The 16309-nt window shown below is 45.1% G+C and overlaps 1 protein-coding gene across 1 annotated transcript in view; it reads right to left on the reverse strand.

Annotated features, from left to right (window-relative positions):
- Window positions 1–16309, reverse strand: part of mllt3 (MLLT3 super elongation complex subunit) — a gene marked incomplete at its 3' end in the record, with an annotated part of 55841 nt that overhangs the window by 12043 nt on the left and 27489 nt on the right. Inside the window, exons 6-7 of the mRNA XM_083640456.1 lie at window positions 12966–13553; window positions 627–696 (exon numbers count right to left, since the gene is read on the reverse strand). Coding sequence (XP_083496582.1) covers window positions 627–696; window positions 12966–13553 — 658 coding nt within the window. The remainder of the gene's footprint in view (window positions 1–626; window positions 697–12965; window positions 13554–16309) is intronic.

Below are 16309 nucleotides of genomic sequence, written 5' to 3' on the forward strand. Positions count from 1 at the left end.
GAACAATATCTCAAATCGCATGGCTTCTATTTTGACATTATGAGTGAGAGTATAAGTAGCTGAAGGGTTTGATGGGTTAATATACGTGGGTAGCGTTCAAGTTGTGTCAACTGTTGCAGTTTTAAAATGTGCTGAGCGGAGCTTTTCAAAGTCTGACACTGTGGGCCTCCCCTCGGCCCTCAGTCAAAGCCTGGGACCTCCCTCCCCATTTTACTTGCTTAGTTTCGCTCAATTCCACAGATTCACTGCCTTTAATAATCAGATACAAGTTAATCGTTTTCAATAATTTCATAAATGCGTACCACCGAAGTACACCGTAGAAATGGGAATTGTGATGTTTTATACTCGTTCAAAAAGACGAGATCTTAGTTAAAACTATCAGTATTATTCACCTTTCACCTCGAAATAATTTGTTTTATTGACAAATTGTTTATATGTTGAATTCATATGAGATATGAATGAATCAGTGTCTCCAAAACACATTATGTTTATGAAAATAACGTCATCACTTTCATAACATTATTTAATTCGGTTAGAGATTTTTCCTAAATGGTTATGGTTTCATTTCCATGTCTCATACCCCTAATATCAAGTGTAACAGGTGTGTGTGCGTACCAACCAATTACCTTGGCGTTTGTGATGCGTGGGAGCAAAGCCTGAACTGGAGCTGGAACTGGCTGGACTGGGCTGTTCTGACTGGGAGGAAGAAGAGAGACCACCAGGGAGGAAAGAGAAAAGACATGAAACAGATTAGCTTTTTAACAATATGGTTTTTCAAGGCTGATACCAGTGATATCAAACTATACACACATTACTTTTTAATTTATGTGGAATAAATCTGGCTTCTCTCTGGTCATAAATGTATGGTTTGATAGCAAGATCATTCATACTGGACAAATCTACACCAAGTTGCCCCCAAAATAGTATTTGTGGGCTGGAAATAGCTTATATAGCTACCGGTATTATATATAGATATATAGCTTATATATCTTGGAGAAATCTTGATGATTTTTCTTCATGATGTGAATGATTTTCATCATCTGCTCCACCACTATGTGGGAGAATTGCACCAAAAGGAAACAGTATCTATTCATTGTAAACATTGTAATGCAATGTTGAGATGCAGCACGTCTACAAGCATAATAACAGGGAATGCAGGAAGTTTGGTTGGTTGATTAACTTGTTGAGTCGGCCTAAAGACGGGTGTAAAAACCAGCATTGTGTATTTTCTATTTTCTATGTCAAAAGCCATTTACATAGCGATTACTCCTTTAATTGGTCGTTAAAGTGACCTGATGGTCGCTTAAGGATATGTATTATAAATTTGCATCTCTAGTAAACACACACATCTTTCCTTCATACAGTACTAATATAAATGCTGGCCTTTTAAGACTGACCTTCCGAGATACAGCTGTAAAAGGGATTATCCACTGAACATCTCTCATTTGTATCTATTGGATCAAGTTAGAATTGTCCAAGGCTCAAGCAAATCTAACAAGTTCTCCCGCCACCAACATGTGAAATGAGGGTCTCCTGCAAATTCACTTAATCCCATTTGGAGACGGGCCCACAAGGAAATTTGAAGGAGCCATTAAAGTTAATCCGAATTAATTTGTTTACGTTTCCTCCCCGGCGGACCGCAGAAGGTACCCACACTCTGTCCAAACTCCAAGCAAACCCAACTCCCAGAACATTAGTGCTGGTTCTTTGCTCCGTGATTTATGAGGCTAGCGGGAAAGGTTCCCCCAACTGATAAGGCTGATGGCCTGCTCTTCTAAATTCACCGGCTGTGAAGAAAACCACAGATTGCGGAAGGAGAAAAACACAGATGCCAGACGAGGCAGAGCAAACTTGTTCCTTAAAAAAGGTCCCCTCGCCTCTCAAGTCAGTTTTCCTACCTGTATAAGCGTCGGTGTTCTATGAAAACATTCTAATATATGTTTGGATATTTATACATCATCAAATAACTTACTAATAGTTTGTTCCACTGCAACATCATGGCTGCAGCGCTGTTGTAAAAAAAAAAAAAGCACAAAAGCTTTGTCTCTTTCTTTCAATACTCTTTGACTGCGCTCCAGCCGAGAAGCACACATCCTACTAACACCAACACTCTAACACCAACATACACTAAAGCACCCGGCATGGTTATGCGCAGCCACGACTTGGAGCCTTGCCGCCGCCGAGCGGCGACAGCGAGACTGTGCATACTCGAACGTACCTCGTCCCAAACGTTATCTTGTCGTTTACCAAGAACTTGCAATCATTCATGTCAGTGGGGGGAACATTTTATTGTCCCTCCATTTCAAAACTCATTCCGGTGAGCCTGCAGAAGGCTTTGCTAGTTGAGGGACAAGCACTGTTAAATGAGGAAATGGCATTTCCTCATACCTCACAACAAGGAGTTGACGCCACGGAGTCACATTTTCGAGGAGCTGCACGCCCCCTCCGCCGAGCTGCGGCGACCCCCTCGCCGCAGTCAGCGCCGGCGATTTCGCTCGAGCATAATTTGCGCTCAACACCAACACTAATCCCTACTAGAGAGGTGTTCCAGGCACATCCAGCTGGGAGGAGACCACGGGGCAGACTGAGGACCAGGTGGACTGATTACAGGCTTTTCCTCTACGTATATATCAATTTAGTAGCAGCAGCCCCCCGTTGCTGAATCTTGGCGCCCCCCGCTGCTTCAAAATAATACGAAATATCAAGAAAAATGTCATGAAGTCACAACTACACGACTCTGCAGAGAGGTTTTATTTTGAAACAAACAAGGATACACCCTGCCAAAGCCAGCGCCCCACTCTGCCTCTGATTGGCTGAGCCTGATAGCAGTGTTTCCCCTATATATACATCTTAGAGTGGCGCTGTGCCAACCCCAAAACACGGCCACCACTGCTAGCCACAGGTGTTATTTTTTTGGTTGAGGCGGTCAGAGGAAGAAGAGAGGAGAGAGGAGAATGAGATATAAACTTACGAGAGGAGAGTTGTTTGGGCTGATGAACAACTGTTAGTTCACTATAATCCTCCCTCCCTCCCTCCTCAGATCCGTGCTGACGGTAGCCTACGTGTTCGCTGTGAATCCCCGCACCGATACGTGTGTTTGCGTCTCTAGTGAAAGTTTAATTTGCCACGCTCTTCTTCTTCAGGAGAGCTCCTTCTCCCCCCAGGCACTGACATGTGTGAGCAGGTCTGAGCTCCTTCTTCCCCCAGGCACTGACATGTGTGAGCAGGTCTGAGCTCCTTCTTCCCCCAGGCACTGACATGTGTGAGCAGGTCTGAGCTCCTTCTCCCTCAGGCACTGACATCTGTGAGCAGGTCTGAGCTCCTTCTCCCCTCAGGCACTGACATGTGTGAGCAGGTCTGAGCTCCTTCTCCCCTCAGGCACTGACATGTGTGACCAGGTCTGAGCTCCTTCTCCCTCAGGCACTGACATCTGTGAGCAGGTCTGAGCTCCTTCTCCCCTCAGGCACTGACATGTGTGAGCAGGTCTGAGCTCCTTCTTCCCCCAGGCACTGACATGTGTGACCAGGTCTGAGGTCCTTCTCCCCTCAGGCACTGACATGTGTGAGCAGGTCTGAGCTCCTTCTTCCCCCAGGCACTGACATGTGTGACCAGGTCTGAGGTCCTTCTCCCCCCAGGCACTGACATGTGTGACCAGGTCTGAGGTCCTTCTCCCCCCAGGCACTGACATGTGTGAGCAGGTCTGAGGTCCTTCTCCTCCCAGGCACTGACCTGTGTGACCAGGTCTGAACTCCTTCTCCCTCAGGCACTGACATGTGTGAGCAGGTCTGAGGTCCTTCTCCCCCAGGCACCGACACTGCATCCTAGTTTCAATTTATGAGCTTTTTCCCCACATCTAAAAGGCCGGTTTGAAGACGCGGAGACAACTTCGTATCAAAGTGAGCGGAGCTTGGCAGTGTAGAGAGACATAAGCACTAATTTGATCTTTTCAGCTGAAGGAATTGCGTATTGAACCATAACCATACATCATACATTATGAGCTTTGTGACAAACTGCCATAACAAAGAGTGAGAAAGTAAAGTCCACTTGGATCTTGGTATGCAAACAGGACTAAACTAAACCGGAGCCCACTGCAAACCTAGTACGTGAACTGAGGGTTGTGGAAGATTAATTTCATGTTTTGTTTCATTGTAGGAGGTTTTCAGTTTATTTGAATGTATGACTTTGATTAGTACTTGTATATGGTCTCTTGTCTAATTGACTTTGATTAGGACTTGTATATGGCTGTATGTATGTTGTTGTATATATGTTGTATATGGTCTCTTGTCTAATTGACTTTGATTAGGACTTGTATATGGTTGTATGCATGTTGTTGTATATATGTTGTATATGGTCTCTTGTCTAATTGTTTGTTTTGATGAACTCAATTAACTTAAGTGTATCCGTTTGTTTGGATGTACACTATCTGTCTTGAAAGCCCACTTGGCACTACCAACAAGCACCTTGTTGGTAGTGCCACACAAATACATTCAATCTATCAATCTATCTACTGTATCTATCCATCCATCCATCAGTTGCCCAAGAGTAAAAAAAAAAAGAAAAAAGAAAGAAAATGGTGGTGAGGAGAGAGAGAGGGGGGGAGAGAGAGAGAGAGGGGGGGAGAGGGAGAGAGAGGGGGGGGGGGAGAGGGAGAGAGAGAGGGGGGGGAGGGAGAGAGAGAGAGGGGGGGAGAGGGAGAGAGAGAGAGAGGGGGGGGAGAGAGAGGGGGGGCGAGGGAGAGAGAGAGAGGAGGGGGGGAGAGAGAGAGAGAGAGAGAGGGGGGAGAGAGAGAGGGGGGGGGAGGGAGAGAGAGAGAGAGAGAGAGAGGGGGGGGGGGGAGCCTTGAGAGAAAAAGAGAGAACCAAGGACAAAAGGCAGAGCAACTTCAATGGCCGTCACCTCCCGCCAGCTAACAGCACACAGCTGGTCTATTGGTTTATGGGACAGCTTCTTCAGAATGCCATAAATCTAAGCAGGCTTTTGTCCCACTTTGCTGAAAGCCACCAAAGCAAGTCCTCTTCAAGCACGATAAACACAGTGTTTAGTAGCAGTTTGCTCGCATCAAACGGGTCTCTTCTTCTGTTGCCGCCCGGCAGTCAGGACGGCCAGAAACTAGAGACAAAGCTGCCGGCGGACTCTGGCGAGGTGGCCAAAGGTTTTTGGTTTGCTTGCCTGATTCAGCGTTGGTCTGAACAAACAGCTGAACTTTAATGTGAGTTAAGAAGCCTTTCGGTTTGACATTGTGGGTCAATCCAAACAGAGGCAACTCATCTAAACAGAAACGTTGTGGTACGCAAACCACAAATGTACCATCAATGTGCCAGCGCTTTGTCACTCGTTACAGTGAAGCTGTTTTGAAGCAGGTGGCAAATGTCAAACTCTGCAGACTTATCTTTATTGGGTCCATATGCAACATATTGCTATTATGTAGCGTTGCAACTATAACGATTGTTTTCATGATCGATTAATCTGTTAATTTTTTATTATTTTCTTGACTATTTGATTAGTTGTTTGTTTTATCTATGAAAATGTCACAAAACGGTGAAAAATGAAGATCACTTTTCCTCCAAAGACCAAGACGACGTCCTCAAATGTCTTTCATTTTGTCCTGACCAAACAGTCCACAACCCAAAGATAATCAGTTTACTGTCATAGAAGACTAAAGAAAATATTCACATTTAAAAAGCTGGAACCAGAGAATTTCCGTATTTTTTTATTTATCTAAAACGATTCATCTTATTATTTTAACGATTATTAAAAAAACAATTGGCGATTATTTTACCGTCAGTCGACTAATTAATGAATCGACTAATCATTGCCGCTCTACTATTATGTTGCTATTTATTAGCATTAAAAAAACACCATTATAAAAAGGCATGATGACCTAATAGCTGTATTCCACATCAGGGCTAAAGTTGAAACAAACGTGTGCAGGTGACAGATCCCTCCGGCTGTGCCCACATGCGTGTGCTGGAAACAGGCTTCTCATGTGAACACGTTGGCAGCCTGTTTTCCCTTCGTGTCATCACCTACTCCACATTTCCTCCCGTCTGCCGGGTTCTGGCCCGGCCACGCCGCGCAAACACCCGGGGATCAAACGGGCGGTCACATGAGACGTGTGAGGGCCGCTGGGTTTTCGGGGGGGGGGGGGGGGGGGGGGGGCCACCGGGGTTGCTAGCCCCGGGAGAACGAAGCACCTGGCATTCGTCTCCACGTGTCCACATGCCATTTACAATCCAGTGCACAAACTGCTGTGAAACGGGTTGGACCAGAGGTGTTATGTGTGTGAGGCAAGTGTTTATTTTAAAATGTTTTTTTTTCTTTTTTTAATCCTGCTAGTAATCCCAATTTCTACTAAATGTAACTGTAATGTTGATTACATCTTGACTTTTATGGTAAGTGTAAATTACCTTTTTTTTTGGGTAATCTGATTATGTAATCCCCGTTACATGTAATCCCTTACTCGCCAAGCCTGACGGTGGAGACACTAAAATGCATTTACGTACAGGATAGAGAGCCCCGGCTGCAACTAACGGTTATTTCATTTGATGCAGGAATTGAGTGAATGAATGCGGGGCTCTCGGTCTAGACAAGATGGAGGGAAGTTAAACACTGTGTTCATTTGCATATACTACCGATTTTGTAATGATACAAAGATGGTTGAAAATCGGCAAAGTCACCTTTTAAGTACAGTAACTAGGGGTGTCAAAAATAATCGATTATAAGATGCATCGCGATGCGGACGTGCACGATTCTGCATCGATTAACAAATATCAAAAATCGATTATTAAAAAAATATATATAAAAAAATTATAATCAAATAAAATAGAATGTAAGTACATGCAGTTGTTTATTTTAATTATGGATCATAATACAATGCAATTCCAAATGCACTTTTATTTTAAAAGTAGCCACACAGTGAGAAAAAAGAAAGTGAGAAAAAATAAATCATGTATTGCGGAAAAAGTGATGCATCGATTTAAGATGCATCGCGATGCATCGTTTAATCGAATCGAATCGAATCGTTGACAGATGAATCGTAATCGAATCGAATCGTGAGGCCAGTGAAGATTCACAGCCCTAACAGTAACAAAGTATTTTGTACTTAGTTGCTTCCCATCTGGGCACAGGCCACATCCCAGTTACAATCCAGTCCACCTTATGGGAACGCCGGGCAACCATAAAGATGCAGACATTAAAATGCATTTACGTAAAGAACATAGAAAAGCGCACGTGTGCACAGGATACAGTTTATGCTGCTGCTAGTAGCCTGATTCCCCTGCCTGACCCAAGCAGCCTTAAGAGAAACTCACAAAGAGCGGAGGCAAAGCATGACATAGGCGTTGAGTGTAGGATGGAAGGTACCATGGCAAAGCATGACATAGGCGTTGAGTGTAGGATGGAAGGTACCATGGCAAAGCATGACGTAAGCGTTGAGTGTAGGATGGAAGGTACCATGGCAAAGCATGACGTAAGCGTTGAGTGTAGGATGGAAGGTACCATGGCAAAGCATGACGTAAGCGTTGAGTGTAGGATGGAAGGTAACATGGCAAAGCATGACCTAAGCGTTTGAGTGTAGGATGGAAGGTACCATGGCAAAGCATGACGTAAGCGTTTGAGTGTAGGATGGAAGGTACCATGGCAAAGCATGACGTAAGCGTTTGAGTGTAGGATGGAAGCTACCATGGCAAAGCATGACGTAAGCGTTTGTGTGTAGGATGGAAGGTACCATGGCAAAGCATGACGTAAGCGTTTGTGTGTAGGATGAAAGGTACCATGGCAAAGCATGACATAAGCGTTTGAGTGTAGGATGGAAGGTACCATGGCAAAGCATGACGTAAGCGTTTGAGTGTAGGATGGAAGGTACCATGGCAAAGCATGACGTAAGCGTTTGAGTGTAGGATGGAAGCTACCATGGCAAAGCATGACGTAAGCGTTTGAGTGTAGGATGGAAGGTACCATGGCAAAGCATGACGTAAGCGTTTGAGTGTAGGATGGAAGGTACCATGGCAAAGCATGACATAAGCGTTTGAGTGTAGGATGGAAGGTACCATGGCAAAGCATGACGTAAGCGTTTGAGTGTAGGATGGAAGGTACCATGGCAAAGCATGACGTAAGCGTTTGTGTGTAGGATGAAAGGTACCATGGCAAAGCATGACATAAGCGTTTGAGTGTAGGATGGAAGGTACCATGGCAAAGCATGACGTAAGCGTTTGAGTGTAGGTTGGAAGGTACCATGGCAAAGCATGACGTAAGCGTTTGTGTGTAGGATGAAAGGTACCATGGCAAAGCATGACATAAGCATTTGAGTGTAGGATGGAAGGTACCATGGCAAAGCATGACGTAAGCGTTTGTGTGTAGGATGAAAGGTACCATGGCAAAGCATGACATAAGCGTTTGAGTGTAGGATGGAAGGTACCATGGCAAAGCATGACGTAGGCGTTTGAGTGTAGGATGGAAGGTCAAGGTACCATGGCAAAGCATGACGTAAGCGTTTGTGTGTAGGATGAAAGGTACCATGGCAAAGCATGATGTAAGCGTTTGAGTGTAGGATGGAAGGTACCATGGCAAAGCATGACATAAGCGTTTGAGTGTAGGATGGAAGGTACCATGGCAAAGCATGACGTAAGCGTTTGAGTGTAGGATGGAACGTACCATGGCAAAGCATGACGTAAGCGTTTGAGTGTAAGAGTGTAAGAAGGAAGCTACCATGGCAAAGCATGACGTAAGCGTTTGAGTGTAGGATGGAAGCTACCATGGCAAAGCATGACATAAGCGTTTGAGTGTAGGATGGAAGGTACCATGGCAAAGCATGACGTAAGCGTTTGAGTGTAAGAAGGAAGCTACCATGGCAAAGCATGACGTAAGCGTTTGAGTGTAGGATGGAAGCTACCATGGCAAAGCATGACATAAGCGTTTGAGTGTAGGATGGAAGGTACCATGGCAAAGCATGACGTAAGCGTTTGAGTGTAAGAAGGAAGCTACCATGGCAAAGCATGACGTAAGCGTTTGAGTGTAGGATGGAAGCTACCATGGCAAAGCATGACGTAAGCGTTTGAGTGTAGGATGGAAGGTAGGTACCATGGGTAGAAAATAAAAGTCCTAAAAGCACGGGGAGTTAGACAATACAGCTTTCTGTCACAACCTTTCTTGGTCTTAAGCCAGCTGACAGATTAAAGGGAACTCTGTGCTATTCATTGCCTCCTCTCTCCATTCTCCTCAGGTGCTGTAAAACCATCAATCTTTCTTCTCTACTATTTGGCTTTAAACCCGCCCTTCTTTATGGGAAAGTTATCCACCAAATGTGTGAGGAGGACCTGGCAACCCAGGAAAAACAAAGCTGGCCTATTGATGTGTGAGGACCTGGCAACACAGGAAAAAACAAAGACGGCCTATTCTTGGGGTTGGGGTTAGTGTGATTACCTGGCAACCCAGGAAAAAACAAAGCCGCACCTCCCGGCTGGGGAACAAGAGGCTGTCTGACGAAGTGCATCACCTCTACTGACTGACTGCTAGGGGTGGGGGGGGGGGGGGGGGGGGGGGAACAAGGGTACAAGGAGGATACAAACTCATGGAGAGTAAAAAAGATGACAGATACCAGGGCAAACCAGATACCAGGGCAGACCAGATACCAGGGCAGACCAGATACCAGGGCAGACCAGATACCAGGGCAGACCAGATACCAGGGCAGACCAGATACCAGGGCAAACCAGATACCAGGGCAGACCAGATACCAGGGCAGACCAGATACCAGGGCAGACCAGATACCAGGGCAGACCAGATACCAGGGCAGACCAGATACCAGGGCAGACACAAAAGCACTCAGAGATCATTCACTTACATGCCCTATTTTGGGATCATCACCTAAGAGCCCATTTATGCTCCATTTTCGTCCGAGAATAAATGTGTCCGTTTCAAACGATGTAACGGTCACTGCCCATCTTTCACGTTGGTATCATGTTGAGCAATACATCCACTAGTGGGCAGTAGAGAGTCAAATGTGTGAGGTACGTACTGCCATTTCATCTGTATCCGTAAGCTTTCAGAAAACGTGCAGAGTTTACGCGTGAAATGAACACAAGAGTACGGACAGAAAGCACCGTCTGTATGCGTATCCGTATTTAACGTTGAGCCTAATTGGGACTTAAAGGTTTGCTATGTATTTACAGAACACAAATCATGCATGCAAGTACTTTCAACTATTTCTGGCTCATGACAATGCTCCGTTTCATAGCCACTACGAGCCAAGAATGAGGCGACAGAATTCAGTGAGTGTTGTCTACTTCCTGCTTAGCCACCCATATAAAACGCAGCTGAACACCCAGCAGGTTTATTGGTGCCCACCCCGTCCCCCCAACCCCCCCAACCCCCCCCAACCCCTGAGCCTTGAGACACCAGACCTCTGTTAAAGGATTGTCTCTCTGCTGGCTGTTTGATTTTATAGCCCCTCCATGCTGAGGAAGGACTGACCACCAACACACCCCCTCCTCTTAAAAAACCTCCCACCAGACCCAGCTCCCCCCCCCCCCCCCCCCCCCCCCCCAAAGCACCCTGATAGCTCAAATCAGGAAATCTAACAACTAACAACTCATTCCAATTCAGGGACCCAACATCATAGTTAGAGACATGGATCAAGGTTAATTACTGTTACAACACTGAGAAATTACAGAAGTTGAGGCTTGAATGTGTCAACACTTTTCAAATGTATTGTGTTAAAAGTAAAAACAACAACTATCGAAACAACTTCGATTTCTATTATAGAATATAATATATAAATTCAAGCACTTTCAATGACCCATTTCTATTGTCTATTTTCAAAAATGTTCCAAGGCATTGATTTCCCCCCCTCAATTTTCAAACTTTGAGGGGATTTCCAGGACCCATGGGAACCCTGGATACAGCAGCTCCTGTAGGAACCCTAACCCTAACTCCTGTAGGAACCCTGGATACAGCAGCTCCTGTAGGAACCCTAACCCTAACCCCTGTAGGAACCCTGGATACAGCAGCTCCTGTAGGAACCCTAACCCTAACTCCTGTAGGAACCCTGGATACAGCAGCTCCTGTAGGAACCCTAACCCTAACCCCTGTAGGAACCCTGGATACAGCAGCTCCTGTAGGAACCCTAACCCTAACCCCTGTAGGAACCCTGGATACAGCAGCTCCTGTAGGAACCCTAACCCTAACCCCTGTAGGAACCCTGGATACAGCAGCTCCTGTAGGAACCCTAACCCTAACCCCTGTAGGAACCCTGGATACAGCAGCTCCTGTAGGAACCCTAACCCTAACCCCTGTAGGAACCCTGGATACAGCAGCTCCTGTAGGAACCCTAACCCTAACTCCTGTAGGAACCCTGGATACAGCAGCTCCTGTAGGAACCCTAACTCCTGTAGGAACCCTGGATACAGCAGCTCCTGTAGGAACCCTAACCCCTGTGGGAACCCTGGATACAGCAGCTCCTGTAGCGATCATTCAGGCAAAAGTCTTTCCTCCCTGCACGCACCATAACAACTGTATTATACAGAGTACATCTCAACATTCAGACACAATCACAATGGGAACAAGATTTAGGGGTTTCACCTATAGACTGGGAAAGAATCTGGAGGGACCCTGCAGCTGTGTATCCAAATCAGTCAGACTCAGAGTCATACAACTGAAAATCCTTCATAGAACATATTTTACCCCCTCTAGACTTAAAAAAAAAATAGATCCAAGCTCCTCTGATCTTTGCTGCCATGGCTGTGGACAAGTGGGAACCCAACCTTGCTCCATATGTTGTGGGACTGCCCGGCAGTCAAGTCCTTTTGGACAGAGCTACTTCACATGGCAGCAGAAAAAATGAATGTAAATATTCCCGCTTGTCCAGTAGTCTGCCTACTGGGGCATAGGACTGCACAGGCAAAGCCCATCGTGTTTGGCTGCTAAAAGAATGATTTTGCTAAACTGGAAAATACGTAAACCAAACAGTTTTACAATAGAAACATGGTTAACTGAATTCCTAGGTCTTCTTAGTTTGGAACAAATCTCGGATATGAACAGGGATACTGATAACAGGTCTGGAATTGGGGGCACATTTTGAATTGTGTTTCAGTCTAAAATATCAAAATTTAATATTGACCAAGACTGTGCAGCCTTATCTATTTTTTTTACCCTCCCCCCACAAACCTGTTGCCTTTGTTTGTTTTTTCCCTCGTCCATGTCTAAAATATAGGTGCCCACTTTCTTATAGATCAGGGAAATTAATAATCAATGTACTGTATCCCCCCCCCCCACAAATGTTATGTGGTGATGTATGTCATTGTATTGTTCTGTAAGTTGGTATGTAGCGTGGAAATGTAGCGGTTTGTCATGTTTCTTGTTCACCTTTGTTGTTGTATTGTTCGTTTATTGGTTTTGTTTAATATGAAAAAAAAAAATATTAATAAAAAAAAAGAATATATATATATATATACAGTATATATATTATACAGAGTAGCGCAGGGATACCCTCTTTTTGTAAGCCAACCCAGATGTCAGTGCACTTCCGGTTGCCTCCTCTCAAAGGCAATGGGACTTTTGTTTGGGGATTTCGGTTAAATGCCTGAAATCAAGCCTGTGGTTGACAAAATTTATGAAACGGCGAACTTCGTGTTCAGCATGATAATGTTCACAAATGAGGACCACTTTTATGACTTCAAGCGTTTTCTTCAAATGAGGATTTTTTTTTAAACGCGCTTCAAAAGTCATAAAAGTACTCCATATCATAAAAAGGTGCTCCACTTAACCCCATGGCACACCAATCAAACATTATCTTGTTGGATCATGTTTGGTTGGTGTGCCATGGGTTAAGCACAGACAAACAAGGATTGAACATGTGGAATGTGACCAAACGTCTCCAAACAAGGACAGCCAGCCATGGCACACCAAACACACATCTGTGTTTGTGTTTGTTGTAGAATGCTTGATTGGTGTGCCACGGGCTTTAGACTTACATCTGACTTGGTGGACATCTCCTCCATGTCGGAGTCGTTGGGGTCCACCAGCTCCTGGAATGGAGTAAGTGTTGGTGCTTTCCTGCGCTCTGCCTCGTGGCCTTCCGGCCGCAGTTTGCCCGGCGGCCGCGTCTGCCATCGATCCTTCAACAGTTTCTTATCCGAGTGCGGCGCATCCAACCCCGACGCAGACGTCTGCGTCCCCGAGAAATCCACAAATCCCTTTTTACGCTTTTTGGTCAAATGGTCGTCGCCGTCAGGGGCGGACAGGCGCTTGTTGAGCCCTGGCCCGTGGGAGATCCCTTCAGTCCGATGCTCCTTGGATAAGGACTTGGGCTCCTTGAAGCCCATCTTAGGGTTTATATCTCCAAGTGGCTGGTTCTCTTTGGGTTTCCTGGAGGATTCTTTGGGGGCTTTGCTGGGCTCCCAGCCACAGTCTCTGAAGGCACTTTTGGGCTCTTTCGAGTCTTTTGGAGGCTTGTCTTTGTGGTCCTTGGAGGGTTTGTGGAGTTTGGAGAAGCTGCTGTTGGTGCTGCTGGTGGTTATGGGGGTGGTAAGCAGGGTGGTACTGCTGCCTTTGGAGCCGTCCTGTGGATCAAAGAACAGAAAATGAAAAGGCTGCAACAATATAGGAACATACTGTATCCTAAATCAGTGGTTCTCAAAGCGGGGTCCGTGGGAACCACAGGGGTCCTTGCGGAGGTTCCAGCAAAAAAGGGGAATCATTTATTTTCACTATAATTCCATCCATAAGTAACACAATGACAACACAACACAATGACAAGTTTGCAAACTTTTGCATGCCAACTTGCCAAGGACCCCTAAACTGACACAAGTTAGACCACGGACCCCCATTTGAAAAGATTGTGTCTCGGGGTCGCCAATCTGATAAGATTTTTGCTTTCAGATGTTTTATTACAGAAAGTGTATGAAACCCATGAGCAAAATAGTAATATATTCTGTTATTGTGTTACTTATGAATGGAATTATAGTGAAAATAAATGTATGCCTTTTTTTGCTGGGGACCCCCTTGAACCCCCCAAAGGACCCCTTGGTGGGCCCCGGACCCCACTTTGAGAACCACTAAATGCTAAAGGACTGAGCAAAAAACAGGGTTTTTGCTTTGGTTTTCTTGGTTATTTCCCCTGGTCTAAATCATGGTTTATGAGCTAGATGATAGCATGCTGACATGTGTGGTAAGGGTGGGCTGGAGTCAACCAGGAAAAAGGCCAAGAAATTTGACCCAACTTTGAGAGAGTTGGAGCTAAATTACACAGAGCCTCACAAGATGACAGGGGGAAAACATAGCTCAAAGGATTGGAGGAAAAAGGAAATCCCACTTCAGGTCAGCGAGCAAAGCATGATAGCAGGGCAAGCGCATAATTATCCAGTGTGAAATGCTGCTGTCTGAGGATGACATGGTGTCTGATGATGACATGAGGTTCCAGGGTTGTGATAACAGATGACTGAAGCAGGTGGGCAGTGTGTTAGAAGTCACTGACACAAGAATAAACATTAAAATGCGAAAAATACCGCTTGAGTAGTAACGGGGGGGGGGGGGGGGGGGGGGGGGGATCAGCTGGGAAACTTATGTGAATGAATGAAGAGCAGAAAACATTTCAGTTTATTGTTTGATTATATCGTCACCTTGTTGTTCATTCACAGTGAACTGAATCTCTTTGGGTTGTGGACAAAACAAGACATTTGAGGACGTCATCTTGGGCTTTGGGAAACACTGATTCACCATTTTCTGACATTTTATAGACCAAACAACTAATTAATGATTAATGGAGAAAATAATCAAAAAGGTTAATCGACAACGAAAATACTCTGTAGTTGCAGCCACCATATAGAACATCTGAAATACTCTCCAAACATTAAAGTGAACAGAACCTAGGCAGCTAGGAGGACACATTGTCAACTCGGTATTAATCCTCAGCACGCCACCCTGCAGTTTGGCATTAGCATCTGTGGAAAGAGGTCCATTTGAGACCCCAAAAGGGTGCTCCCAGTCTGTATCGATGGGCTTAAAGGGATAGTTCACTTTTTTTTTTAAAGTCTAGCCCTATTTGCTACTTACCAATGATGATGTTGGTTGGTTGAGTTCTTTCTCAGCACAATCCAGCCTGTCCCTCATAGTAGCTCTGGAAAGTTGGGCAAAAATGAATCCAAGGTCAATGGGGTCACGCTCCTGTATGTACAAGCTGACTGAAATGTACTTTGTGTGACTGTGGATAACATTTTAATGAGCCTCAGTCAGCTTGTACATACAGGAGCGTGACCCCACACTCACCTTATATTCGTTTTTGCCAAACTTTCCAGAGCTACTATGAGCAACAGCGTGGATTGTGCTGAGAAAGAACTCAACCAATCAACATCATCATTGATATGTAGCAAATAGGGCTAGAGTTCCAAAAATCTGAACTATCCCTTTAAAGAGTGAAATCAGGACTTCTTTTGACCAGCGATGTTGGGCCGGGCGGGGCCTTTTCAACAGCTGCACATGTGCAGTCTTAAAGCGGTGTGCGAGGGGCTTTGTGGAGATAGAAGAGGAAATACGCTGGTTGTAACGACGGGGGTCGTTTGTCCCGGGGTCACACCTCCAGCCCCCTTGTCAATATTTCATGGAGGCAGTAAAGCCATTAAAGCAGTCTAGACGGCGAGGTGTGTTACGACTAAAGCGCCCTAAAAACCTCTGCTTTGGTCCATCTCCCCGTGACCCCGTGACCCCAGGATGTCAAGCTGCCCGGCCGCCGCTACTCTAAAGCCCATGGCACACCAATCAAACCTTATCCAACAACTGTGCCACGGGCTTGAAGGACCAGTCATTCCCAAAGACTGGGTCGGGGCCCACAAGTGGCTCACGGGAGATTTTATTTGGGTCGCCAAATCAATTAGCCGAATTTCTTCCATAGTCTTATTTAAAATATGTATATTGTCTTATTGAGAGGGAAAAAATTAGAACCTAAAACTCCACCTATAACTGCTTTGTCTCACTTAGAAAGCATTTAAATGTACTGTTTTCCCACAAAAAAGCTGTGATTTATCAAACTTATATCTTTTCCAAATGGCTGGTTTACCTTACCTATTCAGGATCATAAAAAGTGATGTGGAAATGGCAGTAAAAATGGTCAGGAGCGTTTATGCACAAATTCCCTCTTCTCACAATATATACAGCTGTAGATAAGGCCTATTGTGAATTGGGTCACGATGGTTTGTAATTATTTTAAAGTGGGTTAAGTTAAGTTATCCTTTATTTATCCCCATGGGGAAATTCATCCTCTGCATTTGACCCATCCTCTACTAGGAACCTGACCAACTCCAGTTCTTTCGCCAGTGCCTTG

Source organism: Poromitra crassiceps (genome assembly GCF_964638095.1).
Source record: "Poromitra crassiceps genome assembly, chromosome: 7".
NCBI lineage: Eukaryota > Metazoa > Chordata > Actinopteri > Beryciformes > Melamphaidae > Poromitra > Poromitra crassiceps.